Raw genomic sequence first — 18,904 nt, forward strand, 5'->3', positions numbered from 1 at the left:
GGCTCTGAGCCATCAGCCCAGAGCTGACGCGGGGCTTGAACTCACGGACCGTGAGATCGTGACCTGAGCTGAAGTCGGACGCTTAACCGACTGAGCCACCCAGGCGCCCCAGGAAATTTCTGTTTTAAAGGTGGTAGTTGAGGGGCGCCCGGGGGGCTCAGTCAGTTAAGCGACCGACTTCGGCTCAGGTCATGACCTCGCAGTTTGTGAGTTCGAGCCCCGCATCAGGCTCTGTGCTGACCGCTCAGAGCCCGGAGCCTGCTTTGGATTCTGTGTCTCCCTCTCTCTCTGACCCTCCCCCACTCACACTCTGTCTCTGTCTGTCTCTCTCTCGAGAATAAACATTAAAAAAAAAATTAAGACAAAACAATAAAGGTGGTAATTTATTTTGTCTTCGCGGTTCCCTTGAGAAAAACCAACATGTGCCCTGTCTTTCCCAGCTGTCGCCACGTGCCGGCCTGATGAGTTCCAGTGCTCGGATGGGACCTGTATCCATGGCAGCCGGCAGTGCGACCGGGAGTATGACTGTAAGGACATGAGCGACGAGCTTGGCTGCGTCAATGGTGAGCTCCTCTCGGGTCAGCCCTGCGTGCGCTGTGCGTCCTCGGGCAACTTACTCAACCCCCCTGAACTTCACTTCCATTTACCTGAAAACATGTATGTTATGAAATCACCTGCTTCAGGACTGTGAGATTTAACGAGGTCAAAGTGTGCAGAGCTCCTGTCTTTGAGCTCAGGGGTAACACGGTACAGTTCGATGTTAAGCACTTTCCTGAGCTTGCGGTGGAGGGATTCCCCTCCTGGGAATGACCCCCGAGAAACTCGCACCTGTAATCAGAGATGGGCTCAGGATCACGCAGAGCAGCACTGGCCTAACAGCAAAATACTAGAAGCAACCCAGGTGTTCATCAGCAGAGTTAATTTAAAAAATTGTTTTAAACTGTGGTGAGACACGTGTAACACAAGGATACTAGTGGGCTTATTTTGTTGTTGTTCTTAATTTTTTTTTAATGTTTATTTATTTATTTTTGAGAGAGAGACAGAGCATGAGCAGGGGAGGAACAGAGAGAGAGGGAGACACAGAATCCGAAACAGGCTCCAGGCTCCGAGCTGTCAGCACAGAGCCCGACGCGGGGCTTGAACTCACAAACCGTGAGATCATGACCTGAGCTGAAGCTGGATGCTCAACTGACTGAGCCACCCAGGCACCTCCTGTTTGTTTTTGTTTTTGTTTTTTTAAGGGCGTGCACACGCACAAGCAGGGGAGGGGCAGACAGAAGGAGAGACAGAATCCCAAGCAGGCTCTGCGCCATCAGTGCAGAGCCTGATGCAGGGCTTGAACTCACGAACCGTGAGGTCATGACCTGAGCCAAAACCAAGAGTCGGATACTTAACCGACTCCGCCACCCGGGCGCCCCAATGAACAATATTTTAAACACTGTATCCTTGTGGGGCGCCCGGGTGGCGGAGTCAGTTAAGTGTCCAACTCTTGATCTTAAGTCTTGATGGAGAAAAAAATATTTTTAATTATAGTACTTAGAGACTGAAACAAACTTTTGTGAACAAGAAGTTAAATTCTGATAATGGACTTTTTAAAAATTGTGTTGGGGTGCTTGGGTGGCTCACGTGGGTGCCTGGGTGGCTCACGTGTACGATTTCAGCTCAGGTCATGAGCTCATGGTTCGTGAGTTCGAGCCCCGCATTGAGTTCCCTACTGTCAGTGTGGAGTCCGCTTTGGAGTTTTGGATCCTCTGTCACCCTCTCCCTTTGTCCCTCCCCCAATTGCACGCACACGTGTGCGCGCTCCCTCTCTCTGTCTCTCTCAAACTAGCTAACTGAATAAAAATTGTAGTCACCTGCGTATAACAAATTTTGCCTTCGTCACCATTTTTAACGGTTTATTTCTGTGACACTGATTACATCATGTTTTATTTATGAATACATTTACATATAATCTCGTATAAATGAACTATCATGTTAATAAAGAGTAGTAAGCGGGCTCTTGCAGCTCAGAAGCACCTGACTCCCTTCTCTGGCTCTTAGTGACGCTGTGCGAGGGGCCCAACAAGTTCAAGTGCCACAGCGGCGAATGCATCACCCTGGACAAAGTGTGCAACTCGGTCCGGGACTGTCGGGACTGGTCGGACGAGCCTCTGAAGGAGTGCGGTGAGCCGAGGGATGCAGGTGGCTCTTGAACTTGTGGGGAGCCGGAGTGGGACTCAGACATGGATACTTTGGGGCTGCAAGGCTCCTGCCCAGCCGTGCCCGTGAGTGCTTTAGCTCCGGGGCAACACGGACGTGGGGGTCCTTGGGGATAAGTGGCTTTGTTTCCAAGCCTGTGTTCACATCTGTAGGATGGGACAGTGATGGTTCACATACCCTGCTGGGGGGTGGCTGATGGGATGCTTGTAAAGTTTCAGCAGTGCTCCGTGAACCATAACTATGTAAATATTTTGGACTTTACCAGCTGTAAGGTCTGTCACAGCTATTCAGCGGGGTGTTACAGCAGGAAAACGGCATACGGATGTACACGCACGCGCACTTGAATGCGTGTGGCCGTGCTCCAAGAAAACCTTATTATGGACACCGATGTTTGGATTTCACAGACCTTTTATGTGGCACAAAATGCTGGTTATCTTCGGATTCTTATTTTTCTTTTCAACCATTTAAAAACCGTAAAAACTGTCCTTAGCTTTCGGGCAAGAACAGATGGTGGGTTGGCTTTGGCCGAAGCCCTGTGAAAAGCGCCAGGTCGTGGATGCTGGACCTTAAGCGCCCTGAGTCCGGTCCAGCACTGTTGGGCAAGTGATTTAGCCTCGCCTGGGCCTCAGTTTCCACAACTGTAGTTGAGCTATCTATAGGGCTGTTGGGAGTTCGTATATGCAACCGTGGAACACAGTTTTTATTTTTTTATAATCAAGAACGTTTTGAAATGTGGTTGACAAAAAAATAACGTTTAGATTTACCTTCTTAACCAGTTTTAGGGGTAAAATTCAGCAGTGTTAGTACATTCGCGTGGTCCTACAGCCCTCACCGCCATCCATCTTGAGAACTTCCTCATCTTCCCAAACTGGGCCTCTGTGCCGGTGAAACACTGACTCCCCGCCCTCTCCCCCAGCCCCTACCCCCCCCCCCCATCTACTTCCTGTCTCTGACTTTGACTCCACTAAGGACCTCCTAGGAGTGAATCCTCCAGTGTTTGTCCATCTGTGCCTGGCGTATTTCAGCGGAATGTCCTCCAGGTTCATCCGTGGCATTGCACGTGACAGTGGTGATTTTAAGACCTTTTAGGGGACTTGGTAGTTCACTGGCCTCCACGTCATTGTGGTGATTACGATAAGGCTGATGAGATAGCGCAGGGAGGCTGATGACCTGAGCGTGACCGGTCTGTGTCCCTCCTGTCTCAGAGACCGACGAGTGTCTGGACAACAGGGGCGGCTGCTCCCACATCTGCAACGACCTCAAGATCGGCTATGAGTGCTCGTGCCCCGAGGGCTTCCAGCTGGTGGACCAGCGAAGATGTGAAGGTGATTCCCGAGCCGCCTCGGCCCTTTCCCCTCGGGTGGTGGCCCAACCCTCTGTGCCTCAGTTTCCCCCTCTGTTAAGTGGGCACGAAAGCGGTCCTGACCTCACAGGCCTGTTGGGAGGATTTGATGAGGTGCCAAATGCAGGGGCCATTCTAGCACAGGCTTGGCCCCTGAGGAGCACCCTGGCCTTGCCTTTGGGGATTAATAATTAAGAAAGAAATCTCGGCTGACGCAGCCTTTGCTCTGCTTGGCTGCACACCTGAGGTGAACGGGGAGGTCAGGGTCACTGCTGGAGAGGACACTTGGCTATTTCAGTGTGTTCGTTTCTGAACCTGATGGTCACCAAGACCCTGCCACTGGGAGGGATGGCTTTCGGTGGGAGCCCTCACTCCCGTCAGCACCCCATGAGGAAGACGCCCCAAACCCCTTTCTGTGTCCCGGCTTGCAGATATCGATGAGTGTCGGGATCCCGACGTGTGCAGCCAGCTCTGCGTGAACCTCGAGGGCAGCTACAAGTGCGAGTGCGAGGCGGGTTTCCAGCTGGACCCCCTCACCAAGGCCTGCAAGGCTGTGGGTGAGCCGGGGGCGGGGGCGGAGACGGCGCCGGGAGCAGATGCGGTGGCGGGTTTCATCATGTGAACTTTGCATACACTCCAAAGACCCGGGCAGACCGTGTGCCCTCTGGCAGAGGGATGAGCGGCCCAGTTAGGAACTCGCTGGGAGGCTGCCCGCACATGTCCAGCTTCTCTGGGGACACAGGTCAATTGCACAGGGAATGGTTTGCGGCCCCCAGCCCGGCCAATGGCTTTAGGGGACAAGAGGTGAAAAGCAATGGCCCTATGAAGGGCCCGCTCCCCCTCCAGCTGTTTTGGGAGGTCTTTTTGTTTTTTGTTTTTCTTAGAGCTAGAGCATGAGTGGTAGGAGGGGGAGAGGGAGAGGGAGAGAGAGAGAGAGAGAGAAAAGGAATTTTAAGCAGGCTCCATGCAGAGCCAGACATGGGGCTCAATCCCACAACCCTGGGATCATGACCTGAGCCCAAACCAAGAGCTGGATGCTCAACTGTGACTGAGCCACCCACGCACCCCTTGCTGAAATATTTTAGATCGCCTTCCGTTTCCTCAAGGATCTGTTTTAACCTTGAAGTTTTTCTCCCCTGTTGTCATCCCTTTGTGACCGTTCCTTGGGCTCCCTCTGTCACACCCCTGTGTGTTTCCTGGTTCTGGGGAAAACTGGGGACAGAGATCATAAAACCCTCTAGGATTTGAGATATTACTTTCATTCCAACCTGTAGGGCCAGTGTCTATCCAGATCCTTCCCAGGGGTAGGCGTGGTGTTGTGGGGAGGGGTCCTGAGTGAGGTCCGTTGTTCCCGTGGTCAGCTCATTGGTGAATGTCAGTGTCATGGTTACAGCACAGCCACCAGAGTCCGGACAACGTGGGTTTGAGTCCCAGCTCTGCCGTTTACTAGTTGGTGTGACCTTGGGCTAGTCCCCTCCCCTCTGAGCTCTGATCCCCTTCTGTATAAAGGGACTTTGACAACACCCCCGGCCTCCTAGGAGCGTGAGGATCAGTGAGGGAAAACGTGATATGAACAGCACTGAGCAGAATTTCCTGCCCTAAGGAATCCCTGTGGACACATTAACTTATCATTTCTTCATATTTATGTTCCAAAATGTAAAATGCTGGGGACCCAGTGTTTTATTTATTTTTTAAAGTTTATTTATTTTGAGAGAAAGAGAGAGAGTGCATGAGCAGGGGAGGGGCAGAGAGAGAGAGAGAGAGAGAGAGAGAGAGAGAGAGAGAGAATCCCAAGCAGGCTCCAGGCCCTGCACTGTCAGCACAGAGCCAGATGCGGGTCTCGAACTCACACACTTTGAGATCGTGACCTGAGCCAAAGTCAGACGCTTAACTGACTGAGTCACCCAGATGTGGGACCCAGTGTTTTAAAATGTAGGTTTTGTTATCATTCGAGCATGGTGAGGCCAGCAGATCAGGAGACGACCCCACTGGAAAGATTGGTGGTTACAGTTCCCAAGAGGAGGGGGCGTGGCAGCCCCAGGGGCCATACGGGGAAGCGCCAGGTTGCTCCGAGGGAGAGTGAGAGGGGGCACACGTGGGCTGGAGCCTCTTGTGGTTTCCTCAGGCATGAGGTGAGGCAGGGTGAGCAGGCTCACGACTGGCTGGACGGGAGAATCCCAGCAGGCTCTGGGGCCGGGGCACTGCTCGTGCTGTCTGGTGTCTGTCCCAGGGTGACCCGGGCAGGCGGGTGGATAGTGGCCCAGAGTGCGAGAGCCCAGTAGAGGGGGTGGCAGGTGTGGGCTGGCTCGTTTGCACTTGAGGCGGGTTGTGAACAGTCCCTAGGAGCTGGCTGGCCCTGGGAGGGGCTGTCCCTTCTGCTCTGCAAGGCCCAGGATGTCAGGGCCTCAGAACCACATGGTTAATACACTAGGGGGGCCTTTTCCGCCCCATCCTGGGTGTCTTCTCTGGTTCAGTCAGACCCCAAAGGGTGACAAGCGGGAATCGGGGGGTCCTTCTGCTCCCCTGAGCGTCCTTCCTGTGTTCCCAGGCACTATCGCCTACCTGTTTTTCACCAACCGCCACGAGGTGAGGAAGATGACCCTGGACCGCAGCGAATACACCAGCCTTATCCCAAACTTGAAGAACGTGGTCGCCCTGGACACCGAGGTGGCCAGCAACAGAATATACTGGTCCGACCTGTCCCAAAGGAAGATCTACAGGTGAGCCTTGGAGCCACACCCAGCGCTCAACCCCCGGTGGCGCGGGGGCCCCTCTCACTGACGCTCTCCTTCCCCTGCTCCTCCCCCTCAGTACCCAAATCGACAGAGCCCCCGGCTTCTCCTCCTATGACACCGTCGTCAGCGAGGACCTCCAGGCCCCCGATGGGCTGGCGGTGGACTGGATCCACAGCAACATATACTGGACAGACTCCATCCTGGGCACCGTCTCCGTGGCCGACACCAAGGGTGTGAAGAGAAAGACGCTCTTCAAGGAGAAAGGCTCTAAGCCACGTGCCATCGTGGTGGATCCCGTTCACGGGTGGGTGCTGCTAAAGCCGAGGGCCACGGAAGGAATGGAGAACACGGGCGGGGTTCAAGAACTGGTCAGGGCTCCAACCGGGGGAAGGCGTGTGCCCGAGCTGGACTGTCCCCAGCCACAGCGGCTCCTGCTCTCAGGAAAAAGCAGGACCTGAACAGTCGCCCTTCCCCCACCCACCCTTTGGGAGCCAGGGGCCGATCCCTCTTGAGGTTCGCTGTGGTCCCCGAGATGGGAGCGGGCCCTGGAAAGCTGTGCCCTCAGGACAAGAGCCCCAAAACCAGAAGTTAGAATATGGATTTTTTTTTAAGTTTATTTATTTACTTTGAGAGAGATGGTGTGAGCAGGAGAGGGGTGGAGAGAGAGGGAGAGAGAGAGAATCCCAAGCAGGCTCCATGCTGTCAGCACAGAGCCCGATGCGGGGGCTCAAACTCACAAGATCATGAGATCAAGACCTGAGCCGAAACCAAGAGTCAGACGCTTAACCGACTGAGCCACCCGGGCGCCCCAAAGTAGGGATGTTTAAAATGGTATTCAAAATTAGTACTTATTTAAATCCCGATTTGGGATTTTATGGCCGAGTATCCTGTGCCTGGGTAGGAAAGGTCAGAACAGTCAGCTCTGATGGTAGTTTTGGGGAGGACGTCACGGGGAGTGAAGGTCGCCACGCCTCGGAGCCCCCGGGAGGGTGTTTGCAGGGCCCGCGGCTGACTCAGCAGCTCGGGGCCCACTTGGGGGGTACCTGTGTCCCCGCCCCGTGTACTGCGCCTGTTACACCACACCTGCTGGGCGTGGAATTGCACAATTCTGGAAGGGCAGCCTGGCGGCAACAATCAGAGGAAAGGGGAACTCGGGAGAGAAGCACGAATCAGGTGGGCTAGAGCTGGGGTGCAGGTGGGCCTGGGTCCCCACTGAACAAAACATTTGTTCTCGTTTGGCGGAGGGCCACTCGGTTGAGTGACTTTATTCCCGCGGCTTTCAGAAAGAGAGAGACTCCCGGAGAAAACCCCTTAGATACAAGTCGTGGTGCGTGCGTGCGTGTGCGTGCGTGTGCCGTCTGCTCTTGTGTTTCTTTCCCCCCGCAAATAGCCACACGTGATCACACAGTGTTCATCTGGCTTTTTCGTTTGGCGTATGGGGTTCATTCCCTGTTGGCTTGTTGAGCCACGGTTTCCTGGTACCCAGTGTGTGGAAATTTAGTTATTTTTCCCCCTTACCTCACACAAAGGCTGCAGATACCTTTGAATACCTTTGAATGTGAGTCACTGCAGTTTACCTGCAGGACTTGTAGATTCTAGATTCTTCATTCCGGAAGTTGGATTACCAGCTCCGGGGGGTACGGGCGTGGATAGAGCAGCCAATTGTCGTTCACCTGGATTGTGAAACCGACCCTCCGTCCAGAAGGGCACCCGAAGACTCCTTTCCCTCACTGTCGGCAGCAGGTTTTCACTCTTGCCAGTCATTGTGGGGAGACTGCTGGTACGTTTGTCTGCTTGTGAGTTCGAGCATCTCTTCAGAGGCTCAAAAGCCATCGGAGATCCGCTTCTAAGTGTAGATGGGAAAGCAGCGAACGCAGGCACGTGCGCAGGGATTTGTAGCCCCACGTTCGCAGCTGCCAGGGTATGGGCCCCCCCGGCGGACGAAGGAGAACTAAATGTGGCCCGTCCACCCAATGGCATTTTAGTCTCAAAAAGGAAGTAAATTCTGGCACCAGGGATGAACCTTGGGGACATTATGCTAAGTGCGAGAAGCCAGACACAAAAGGACACATAGTATAGGATTCTACTTCCAGGGGGTCCCTAGAGGAGTCCCATTCATAGAGTCAGAAAGCCGAGTGGTGGGTGCGGGGGGCTGGGGGAGGTGGAGGCGGCATTTAATGGGGTCAGAGTTTCAGTTTGGGAAAGTGGGAAAGTTCCGGGGATGGCTGGCGGGGATGGCTGCGTGGCGGTCTATGTGTACTTAATGCCACTGGCTGGATACTTAAAAACGATCAAGATGGTTTGGGGCGCCTGGGTGGCTCAGTCGGTTGAGTGTCCGATTTCAGCTCAGGTCATGATCTCACGGTTCACGGGTTCGAGCCCCGCGTCGGGCTCTGGGCTGATGGCTCGGAGCCTGGAGCCTGTTTCGGATTCTGTGTCTCCCTCTCTCTCTGCCCCTCCCCCACTCATGCTCTGTCTCTCTCTGGCTCTCAAAAACAAACATGATAAATAACAATCAAGATGGTTTATGTGGCGTATATTTTGCCACAATTAAAAAAATCGTTTTAAAGCAAAAAAAAAAAAATTATAAAATTAAAAATGTATAAAAGCCTTCAGAAAGGCTGAAGGGTATACATTACGGGTCCCGGTCCTGACGTTGGAATCAAAGTCTCCCTTTGTTCTTGAAGGTTCTAAATCCTGCCAGGTCTCCCTATGTTGCAGGCACTAGGGTAGCAGAAGAACCAGTCCAAGGTCTCCTTGGGGGGGCTTCTTACAATTCCTGGCCTGCTGCTCCAGATGGAGGCCGCTCTTCGGGGCACGCTGGGCGCCTCCCCCACTGACCTTCTCCTGTTCATGCTACTCTCCCACCAGCTTCATGTACTGGACGGATTGGGGAACCCCCGCTGAGATCAAGAAGGGGGGTCTGAACGGCGTCGATGTTTACTCGCTAGTGACGGAGGACATCCAGTGGCCCAATGGCATCACCCTGGGTATGTCCTTGGGACCGTGGTCCCTGGGGTCCACACGGCCCCGGAATGGGGTTGTCACTCATACATGGTGGTGGGTTGTTGGGGCTACTTTTCTGGGCACATCTCTGCCGGGTCCTTGGGGGTGCTCCTTCCTGCGGGGTGTGGAGTGGCCAGGCCCGGGCCCCTTGGGCGTCGACGTGTGACCTCTCCTTGTCCACTGTGGGTTCTAGATCTTTCTGGTGGCCGCCTCTACTGGGTTGACTCCAAGCTCCACTCCATCTCGAGCATCGATGTCAACGGCGGGAACCGCAAGACCGTTTTGGAGGATGAGAAAAAGCTGGCACACCCCTTCTCCTTGGCCATCTTTGAGGTGGGGGCTGGAAGCAAGTGGTTGCTCCTTGGGCGCCTGAGGGGATTCACATCCAAGTCCCGGTTACTGAGCACGACTGACATAGGAGGCATAAGCGCTCGGGCTAATGGGTCAGCCCACATTGGCTAGTTCATCCAAGCCAGGACTAACTTAGAAGACTGTCTGTGGCTGTGAAAAGGTCTTAGATCTGGAGTTATTTCTATTTTCTTCTCATCAAAAGAGTCAAAGATTTGTTGCTTGGTTTTTGGGTTTTTTTTTTTTATGTTCATTTTTTCTTTGAGACAGAGATCACAAATGGGGGAGGGACAGAAAGAGAGGTTGAGAGAGAGAATCTCGAGCAAGCTCCATGCTGTCAGCACAGAGCCTGACGCAGGGCTAGATCCCACAAACCATGAGACCGTGACCCGAGCCGAAATCAACAGACGCTTAACTGAGTCACCCAGGGGCCCCCCACGTTGCTTTTTTTTCTTTTCTTTTTTTTTTCTTAAGTAAACTCTACCCCCAGTGCGGGGCTCGAACTCACGACTCTGAGATCAAGAGTCACACACTCTCTCAACAGCCCTCCGAGCACGCCCTCTCCAAAAGAGTCTTAGAGTAGGAATTCTCCCTTGGAGGCCATCTTGCCTCCCAGGGGACATTTGGCACTTTCTGAAGACTTTGCTTGTTGCACTTGAGCGGGGGTTACTAGTTCCTAGTGGATAGAGGCTGGTGACCACCCTTCAAAGAGAAGAGGGGACCAGCCAAAGTGGGTTGTCTGGCCCGAGTAGCGCCACAGCGGAGAACGGCTCTGAGGCAATGTTGCTATATTCGTACACCCGTGTTCAAGCAGCAGGATCCACAACAGCCCAGAGGTGGAAGCGACCTGGGTCCCATCAGAGCTGATCTGCTAAACAAGATGTATATCTATACACTGGAATGTGATTCAGCCTGAAAAAGGAAGGAAATTCTAACACATGCTCCAACACGGACGAGCCTTGAGGGAACTAAGCCAGACACAAAAGGACAGATGCTGTAGAATTCCATTTTTTTTTTTTAAACTTTTTAAAGTGCGCATGCGGGCGAGCAAAGGAGGGGCAGAGAGGGAGGGAGACCGAATCCCAAGGCGGCTCGAACCTCAGATGTGGGGCTGGAACTCATGAACCGTGAGATCATGACCTGAACTGAAATCCAGAGTCAGAGGCTTAACCAGCTGAGCCACCCATGTGCCCCTGTAGAATTCCACTTACATGAGGTCCCTAGAGGAGTCCCATCTATAGAGACAGGAAGTAGATGGGGGGGGGGGCTGGGGGAGGGGGGGGAGTCAGTATTTCATGGGGACAGAGTCTCAGTTTGGGAAGATGAGAAAGTTTGGGGCATGGGTGGTGGGGAGGGCTGCACAACCATGTGAATGTATTTCATGCTACTGAACACACTGAAAAAGGGTTAAGATGGTCAGTTTTGTGTGTATTTTCTACATTTAAACTTTTTGGGTTTTTAAAAATGTTTTTATTTATTTTTGAGAGAGAGTGTGAGCAGGGGAGGGTCAGAGCGAGAGGGAGACACAGAATCTGAAACAGGCTCCAGGCTCTGAGCTGTCAGCAGACAAACTGTGAGACCGTGACCTGGGCCGAAGTCGTCGGACCCCCAAGCCGACTGAGCCACCCAAGCGCCCCACAATTAGAACTTTTTTATTTTGTAAAAAAATTTTTTAATGTTTATTTTTGAAAGAGAGAGAGAGAGAGGGGGGCAGACAAAGCATGAGCAGGGGAGGGGAGAGAGAGAGGGAGACCCAGAATCCGAAGCAGGCTCCAGGCTCCGGTCAGCACAGAGCCTGACCTGGGGCTCAAACTCACGAACCGTGAGATCACGACCTGAGCCGAAGTCAGACGCTCAACTGACTGAGCCACGCAGGTGCCCCAAAACTTTTTTTGAAGAAAAAATAAACGAGGCTAGTACCACCTAGTGCTGCTTCTTCCCGGAGACTCGTGTGCCCTCTGCCCATGGTTAATGGGATCTGCCATCTCTTTTCATGCCCACGTAGGATAAAGTATTTTGGACGGACATCATCAATGAAGCCATTTTCAGTGCCAACCGCCTCACAGGCTCAGACATTAGTCTGCTAGCAGAAAACCTGTTGTCCCCGGAGGACATTGTCCTTTTCCACAACCTCACACAGCCAAGAGGTAAAGACGGGGTGACTGCCTCCCCCCTCCGCTTCCCTGCTGTTATTTCTGGAACTTTCCAGAATTTTCTAATCTTGTTCTCACCCTGACTCCCTGCCTCTTCCGCCTCAGGGGTGAACTGGTGTGAGAGGACGGCCCTCCGCAACGGTGGCTGCCAGTACCTGTGTCTCCCGGCCCCACAGATCAACCCCCACTCACCCAAGTTCACCTGTGCCTGCCCGGATGGCATGCTGCTGGCCAAGGACATGAGGAGCTGCCTCATAGGTAGGGGCACCAGCCTGGGCACGAGTCCTGCTTCCGCCACCCTTGTGTCTGTAACACTCGTGAATCTCCCGTTTGGAGTACAACCAATGATGGAGTAACAACACCGTTATTAGCGGGTTTCAATTTTCACTACGTTGTTTTTCTTTGTGGCCAACGGCACGCACTTCCTCTCCATTGTCACGAGCAGCACAGTTATCAGAGGGGCACTTGGGCCGCGGGGCACTCAGGAAATGTTTCTTCTTTCAGAGCCCGAACCTGTCGTGACCCCCCAGGCGACCTCCACGGTCACGGTCAGGCCAACGGTGCGCTCCACAGCCATGAGGACGACAGTGCGCCCCCCAACCGCGGAGCCAAAGCACACAGCCGGCCCGTGGTCCGTGGCCAGCCCTGAGTTCACCACGCCTGAGATGGTGACAGTGTCCCACCAAGGTAGACGTCGGGACTACCCTGGGCCCTGGTTTAACAGCTCGGGCATCTCGATGGGCCAAGGAAATCTTGGTGAAGGGATGGAGTGGGCTTAGCTTTCGCCCCTGCACTTTCTGACCTGGCCTGTGCCTCGCGGAAGCCTCCGTTCCCCTCTCTGTTAAATGGGGCTGATAACAGTGCCCGCCAACCCCCCCTAAGGCGTGTGAAGGCTTTGGGTGCGTGGTGGCGGCTTATCCCAGAGGCCTCCAGGCACAAGGACCTGAAACATTATCGAGGCCCCTTTGATGACCTGTTTTCAGGCACTTGCCCAACAGGGCCAGGGTGAGGCGGTGAGGTACTCCCTTGGGCACCATCTGAGGGCGTACCAAAAGCCCAGCACTTAATATTTTACTACATTATTTTTTTTTAGTATTTTTTTACTGTTTATTTTCGAGAGAGCGAGCGAGCGCACTCATGACAGAGCATGAGCAGGGGAGTGGCAGAGAGAGAGGGAGACACAAAATTGGAAGCAGGCTCCAGGCTCTGAGCTGTCAGCACAGAACCTGAATGCAGGGCTTGAACCTGTGAACTGTGAGATCATGACCTGAGCCAAAATCCGATGCTTAACCTACTGGGCCACCCAGGTGCCTCTTTAATGTTTATTTTTGGGAGAGAGAGAGAGAATGAGCAGGGGAGGGGCAGAGAGAGGGACAGACAGAGGATCCAAAGCAGGCTCTGAGCTGACAACAGAGGGCCCAATGGGGGGCTTGAACCCACAAACCGTGAGATCCTGACCTGAGCCAAAATCAGATGCTTAACCGACTGAGCCACCCAGGTGCCCAACTACATTAAAAAAAAAAAAAAATCACCAAACTGTGGGCCGTGGGCCAAACACTTGGTTTTGTAAATATAGTTTGATCAGAGCCAGGGTCTCAAAGAGGCAAGTGTAGAGTCAGATCCTGTCTTCCTAAAAATGTGATCCTTTGTCATGGGATCTCGGCCTTAATTTTTATTAAACAGAAACCAAAAAACACCACACACATTAGGATGTTACTTGATTACTAAAGTCTTTTTGGTGAGAGGCAGGGGGGAGGCTCTAAGTTTTTGCTTGTGGGTAGTGCCTCGTTGTCCTCACCCTACCAGTCTCAAGGTCAGAGCTGGGCTCTCAGTGAAATCAGTGGAAGACTTGCCATTCATCTCTTTGGCCACCAGAGGGCCCCTGTCCCGGAGTTCAATCAGCTAGAAAATGGAGCCCCTAGACTTTTTTTTGGCCAGAAAAAAAAGGGAGGCATCAGCAAGTTTCAGACATTTTCCCCCACTCAGAGTAGCTAAAGCCCCTGTGCAACCATAAACAAGGTAAAGCGGGGACTGCTGTGGTCAAGGGAGGCCGGGAAACCTTTTTGCTTGGGGGTGCCCCTGCTTGAAAACCCATTTCCCAGACAGGCCCGTCTAGGGCGTCTCGATTTTGGTGAATGAGTCCTTTTAAGGGAAAAACTTCTCAAAGATCTTGCTGCTGCCTTATTTATTTATTTTAATAAATTATTTATTTATTTATTTACTTTGAGGGAGGGGGAGGTGCAAAGAGAGAAGGAGAGAGAATCCCAGGCAGGCTCTGTGCTCAGTCTCATGAACCATGAGGCCATGACCTGAGCCGAGATCAAGAGTCGGATGCTTAACCGACTGAGCCACCCGGGCACCCCACCTTAAGTTATTTTTGTTAAAAGTTTTCTTAAATCTGAGCCGATGTCAAAGTAGAAAGTCCATGCACCCAGGTGGGGTTGACTTTAACTGGTGACCTACGTACATGTGGCCCAGGTGTGGTCTTTCAGTCTTCCCAGCCTGTTTGCCTGCTTGAAGGACTTTAAACTTTGATTTGCACGGGGCCCTAACAGGGCTCAGGTGCACATTCATGGTTGCGTAACGAGGTCTCCCCCAATATTTATTAACTGGGGACAGTTGAGACAGGACTAGGGCGCTTCGGCGCGATCCAAGCCAGGCACTGGGGTTGCTGCACGATATGGAGTCACGTGGTGGCCGCTGCCCCACCCAGAACGGTCTCATTTCCATCAAATGCAGACCCAGGGTGAAAAATTCCACCAGCGGCCTCACCAACTGTTGAGAACGTACCTGCAGGCTTTTGCCTCCCAGACCGTTGGCCCCTTTCCCAGAGCCTCGTAACACCTGGCTGAAGGGCCCTCTTAAATCCGCTCCATAACCGTGTCTGCTAATGAATAAGGCCCCAGCGTGGTGCCTCCCAAACCCGGGAGTCCCTCCGAGTCGCTTTGAGCTTTTAAGGACGCCGAGCAGCACCAGGCGTTTTTCTCGCGCGTGTCGGCGGCCGCACACCTGCCGCGTTTTCCGTGGCCCTCGCTGTGGATCCGAACCTCACTTTCTCCCCTCTCCCGAGCAGCCCTGGGCGACGCTGCCAGCAGAGGAGACGAGGAGAGACCGAGGAGCGTGGGGGCCCTGTACGTCATCCTCCCCATCGGTAAGCCCATCGGGCCCGCCCCACTTCCCGGCTCCCCGCCGGAGGACCGCCCTGCCCAGCCAGCCGGTCCGGTCCACCCGTACGCCCAGGATGGGGGCGCCCCCCCCCCCCCCGCCCACGTGCCCTGTTCATCACTGCGGCCCCCTTTGTAGCTCCATTCACTCAACAAATCCGGTCGAGCTCCTGCTATAAGGCCGCTTCTGGGCCGTGGGGCCGCAGCTGTCCCCGCCGCTGGGTCAGCTGCGGGAAGGGGGCTGCAGGGAAGGCCTCCCGCCACCGGAGGGGCGCCTCCTGGCAAACGGTGCTCTTGTAGGGGGAGTTTGGGGGGTTCTACACCCCCCCATCCCTGTCCATCGTAACTCCGTTAGCATCACACCTGATTTTCCTTTTCTAAGGAAATCCTTCTGAGGTGTCCCTTCCCCACCCCCAGCCCACTCACAGGACCTGCACTTTAGTGCCCAGTGGCCGTCTGGCTCTGAGTTGACAGGTGGCAGTGGGACCCTTGCCTCCCGAACAAGGCCCCCACCCTGTGTCCTCCCAGCAGAGCCTGAGGCTGTCCCACGCCCTGGGCAGTGGCCAGGGTTTTTGTTTGTTTTTTGTTTTTTTTTTTACAAACCTGGGCTGGGTGAGCCCTTGGCTGTCCCCTGGATCTGGGAGGGGCAGGGCGCACCACCCGGGGGTCCCCTCATAAACAAGGCAGAGAGCACCCAGGTGGGAGAAGAGAATGAGTTTGGCCGTGTCCATAGAGAACAGTCCCATTTCTGAAAGAGCCCTGTGTGTGGTGACTCAGAAGCACCTGGAAGAATCGACTGCGGTCGGGTATTTCCGGGGCGAGCCAGTCACAGCGGGCTTCGAGTTGGAGATTGGTCATGTGTATGGATAGGTTCCCCACCCCCACCCCACCCCCCCGACCCCGCAGTGGACAAGTATGGCTTGAAATTGGAACAAAAAAGCCCTATAGAAGTCCGAAGCCGGGAGTTTGCAGGCGGCATCACTTGGGGACGTAGGGCTCTGGGGCCACCTGCTGACCGGGCTGGCCACCTCGCCCTGCAGTGCTGCTCATCCTCCTGGGCTTCGGGACCTTCCTTCTCTGGAAGAACTGGCGGCTGAAAAGCATCAACAGCATCAACTTTGACAACCCCGTGTACCAGAAGACCACGGAGGACGAGGTCCACATCTGCTGCAGCCAGGACGGCTACACCTACCCTTCGGTGGGTGCCCTGCGCCGCCCCGGAGGCCCCCTTCCTCCCTGCAAGGCTGTGAGGTCCTCCGGGATGCTCCCGTGGTGGGGGACCGGCAGGGGGACAGGGGATCGGGGGAGGAAAGAAAACGAGAAAGCCAGTGGGGGCTGGGAGGGAGGGAGGGAGGGAGTGCGATTTTAGATAAGGCGGCTGGGGCAGGTCTCCCTGTGCAGGGACAGCCCTCGAGCAGGCTGGTGTGCTTGAGGAACGCAGAGGTGGCCGGAGCGGGGACTTGGGGGCTGTCGAGGGAGGAGCCGAGTGACAGGGACCATGGCAGACGGAGCAGGGCCTTGTGGGCCATGGGGAGGATTCTGGCTTTGCTCTTAGAAGGTAGGAGCCACGAAGGGTTCTGAGCAGAGGAGGGACTTGACCTGGCTCAGGGCTCACAGGCGCCCTCCCCTGGCTGTGGGAGGAAAGACCGAGCCCCAGGTCGGGAGCCCAGAGCCCGGGGTGGAACCCGGTGTGCTGGTTCAGGCCCTCGATGGGCCTGGCTGGCCGCGGGGTGGGGCCGGGAGGGAGCGAGGCATAGGTGGCCTCTTGCCATGTTTACCGAATGTGGGACTGATCGCTTCCGGCGTTTATCTTTCTGTTGACAGAGACAGATGGTCAGCCTGGAGGACGATGTGGCCTGAGCCGCCGCCTCGAGTCCCGTGCTTCCCCGGAACCTGCTGCCCGACGCGGGCAGGAAGAACACTTTCTCCCAGGACCCTTGACCCGCGCCACACCCTTCCTCCTGGTCCCTGCAAAGAAAGAAGTGACCGAAAGCACTGTTGGTGGCCACAGCCTCAGCGCCGGCAGCCGCTTGGCCTGCCTGCCAGAGCTTTGTTTTATATATTTATTCTTCTGGGAGGCAGAACGGGCTTCCGACGCCGCACACGCAACGGGTTGGGGTTGGGTTTTTTTTCTTTCTTTCTTTCTTTCTCTAGGAATAGCGGAGAAGAGCAGGCCAAAGGAGCTGGGAGGACATCTCTGTCCCCTCCAGGGACCGCTCACTTCTCCCCCCGCCTCCCGACGCACTGACGGAGGAGCACGGGGAGAGGCGGTACATGGCTTTGAACCGCGAGAGCAGGCGCTACCCCCGAGGTCCTGGGTAGCTGTCGGACCCCCGCCTCTCTAGCCCGAGCCCCCAAACTCAGGAGTAAGTGCGTTCACCCCTGCCTTGCTGGACGGCCAGAGTTAGCTTTTGCTCTGCTCCCCCCAGATCTGGATCAAACTAGGGTTTCCCCAGCGAGGTTCATGCCCTCCCTTGACACCAGGACTCTGGCGTCGCTGTGGCTCTGGCCAAGTGCAGCATCCCGGTGGGGGGGGGGGGTGGGCACTGAGGCCCCCCCCTCCATTCCCCGAAACCGTGACAGCTCCCAGAGAGAGCCCGAGCCACCGATCGTCCTTAATATTTATTAAGTGCCTGAGCTACCCGTTACCCGAGGCGCGAAGGCAGCGGCCGCCAACCTCTAAGAGCACCCGTCGCTCTGGGTGTGGCTGTCTGGACCCCAGCTCCTTCCAGGTCCCCTTGCACTTTTTTCGTTCGGGGCCGTATCCTGCGTCAAGTCGACGTTCTTACTATTTTGCACTGGTTTCTGTTCCGGGTGGGAGGGGTCCGTGCGGATGAGCCTGCTGTCTGGGGCCTCCCTCCCCTGCCCCCCCAGCACATCAAAGTCACAATCACGACTCTCCGGCTCGTGTGGCCGCTTCCGTGCAGATGCCCCTGGGCCGTTAATTTCCCCCCCCAGAAGACGGTTCGCTTTAGCCCTGCAAGGCATCCCCTGGATGCCCCTTGGCCATTTTTATGGGACTTCGGAAACCAAACTTTCTGATCCTATCACACATGTCACACGACCAAAGAAAGAAGTGCGAGCCTCTTGTGGATTCCTGCCTAAAGTCCAGGGAATGTCCACGTTCACTGCATGACCACTAAGCACTGCGTCCTACTCTGCAGGAAACTGTGAAAGCCTTTTCTCCTTCGGAAGCATGTAAATAAACTGCTGTACAGATGCGGGGGTGGGGGGGGCGCTTTTTGTTACGTTTGCACTTTGTATATTCGTTAGACATTTATCACTTATATATATGAAACAGAGATCTATTTATTTTTGCAAACCCTGGTTGCTGCATCTGTGACCCCTCTGGGGGCTCTGCATTGGGGGGAAGTTGTCTCTGAGACGCCTCTTAACTTTTGTACAAAGATGATTCGTGCGGGCTTCGCGCGAAGCCCTTCAGGAGAAATGGGTCTGTGTCGGGTTGTTTTGGGGGATGGGTACCGCTTTTTACAACCACTGTATAGAACGTTTTTATAGCCTGAATGTCTTACTGTGATCGATTAAATTTCTTAAACGAACCGCTTGGCTCCTCCTGGAATGCTCTTTCTCCCCCCCTTGTCTGGGCTCCTCCATCTGGACGTGGGCCGGACTTTCCCAGGAGGCGGTTCTGGAAAGGGAACATTCCCGAGAGCTCAGGACAGGCTGCGGGCTCCGGGGCGCTTCCCCGAGTTGGGATTTTTTGCTAAGTCTGCACGCTCGTCGCACTGAACTACATCTACTGGGCGGCTGCGATACAGGCGAGGGCCTTTTTATTTTATCCACTGCAGTGGCAAAGAGAAGAGTCTGCCCTCAAGGAGCTGACAGCTTAGAAGGGGAAATGGAGGCTGACGACGACATTAGTTTGGAAGGATGTTAAACAGGGCAACAGGGAGAGAGAAGTGACTGGCAGGGAGAAGATTCCCTTAGGGGGGA

General features: G+C 54.6%; 1 protein-coding gene across 7 annotated transcripts in view; it reads left to right on the forward strand.

The window, feature by feature from the left end:
• Nucleotides 1–18,510, forward strand: part of LDLR (low density lipoprotein receptor) — a 39,094-nt gene extending 20,584 nt beyond the window's left edge. For all 7 annotated transcript variants that reach the window (XM_042978197.1, XM_042978200.1, XM_042978198.1 and 4 more), the window contains 14 exons: nucleotides 441–563; nucleotides 2,044–2,166; nucleotides 3,408–3,527; nucleotides 3,976–4,101; nucleotides 6,093–6,264; nucleotides 6,356–6,583; nucleotides 9,151–9,269; nucleotides 9,479–9,618; nucleotides 11,639–11,780; nucleotides 11,892–12,044; nucleotides 12,291–12,473; nucleotides 14,860–14,937; nucleotides 15,991–16,148; nucleotides 16,775–18,510. In XM_042978197.1, the coding sequence (XP_042834131.1) occupies nucleotides 441–563; nucleotides 2,044–2,166; nucleotides 3,408–3,527; nucleotides 3,976–4,101; nucleotides 6,093–6,264; nucleotides 6,356–6,583; nucleotides 9,151–9,269; nucleotides 9,479–9,618; nucleotides 11,639–11,780; nucleotides 11,892–12,044; nucleotides 12,291–12,473; nucleotides 14,860–14,937; nucleotides 15,991–16,148; nucleotides 16,775–16,810 (1,901 nt within the window). In that variant the 3' untranslated portion in view covers nucleotides 16,811–18,510. The remainder of the gene's footprint in view (nucleotides 1–440; nucleotides 564–2,043; nucleotides 2,167–3,407; nucleotides 3,528–3,975; nucleotides 4,102–6,092; nucleotides 6,265–6,355; nucleotides 6,584–9,150; nucleotides 9,270–9,478; nucleotides 9,619–11,638; nucleotides 11,781–11,891; nucleotides 12,045–12,290; nucleotides 12,474–14,859; nucleotides 14,938–15,990; nucleotides 16,149–16,774) is intronic.
• The last annotated feature ends 394 nt before the right edge of the window (nucleotides 18,511–18,904 follow it).

Source organism: Panthera tigris, chromosome A2 (genome assembly GCF_018350195.1).
Source record: "Panthera tigris isolate Pti1 chromosome A2, P.tigris_Pti1_mat1.1, whole genome shotgun sequence".
Lineage (NCBI taxonomy): Eukaryota > Metazoa > Chordata > Mammalia > Carnivora > Felidae > Panthera > Panthera tigris.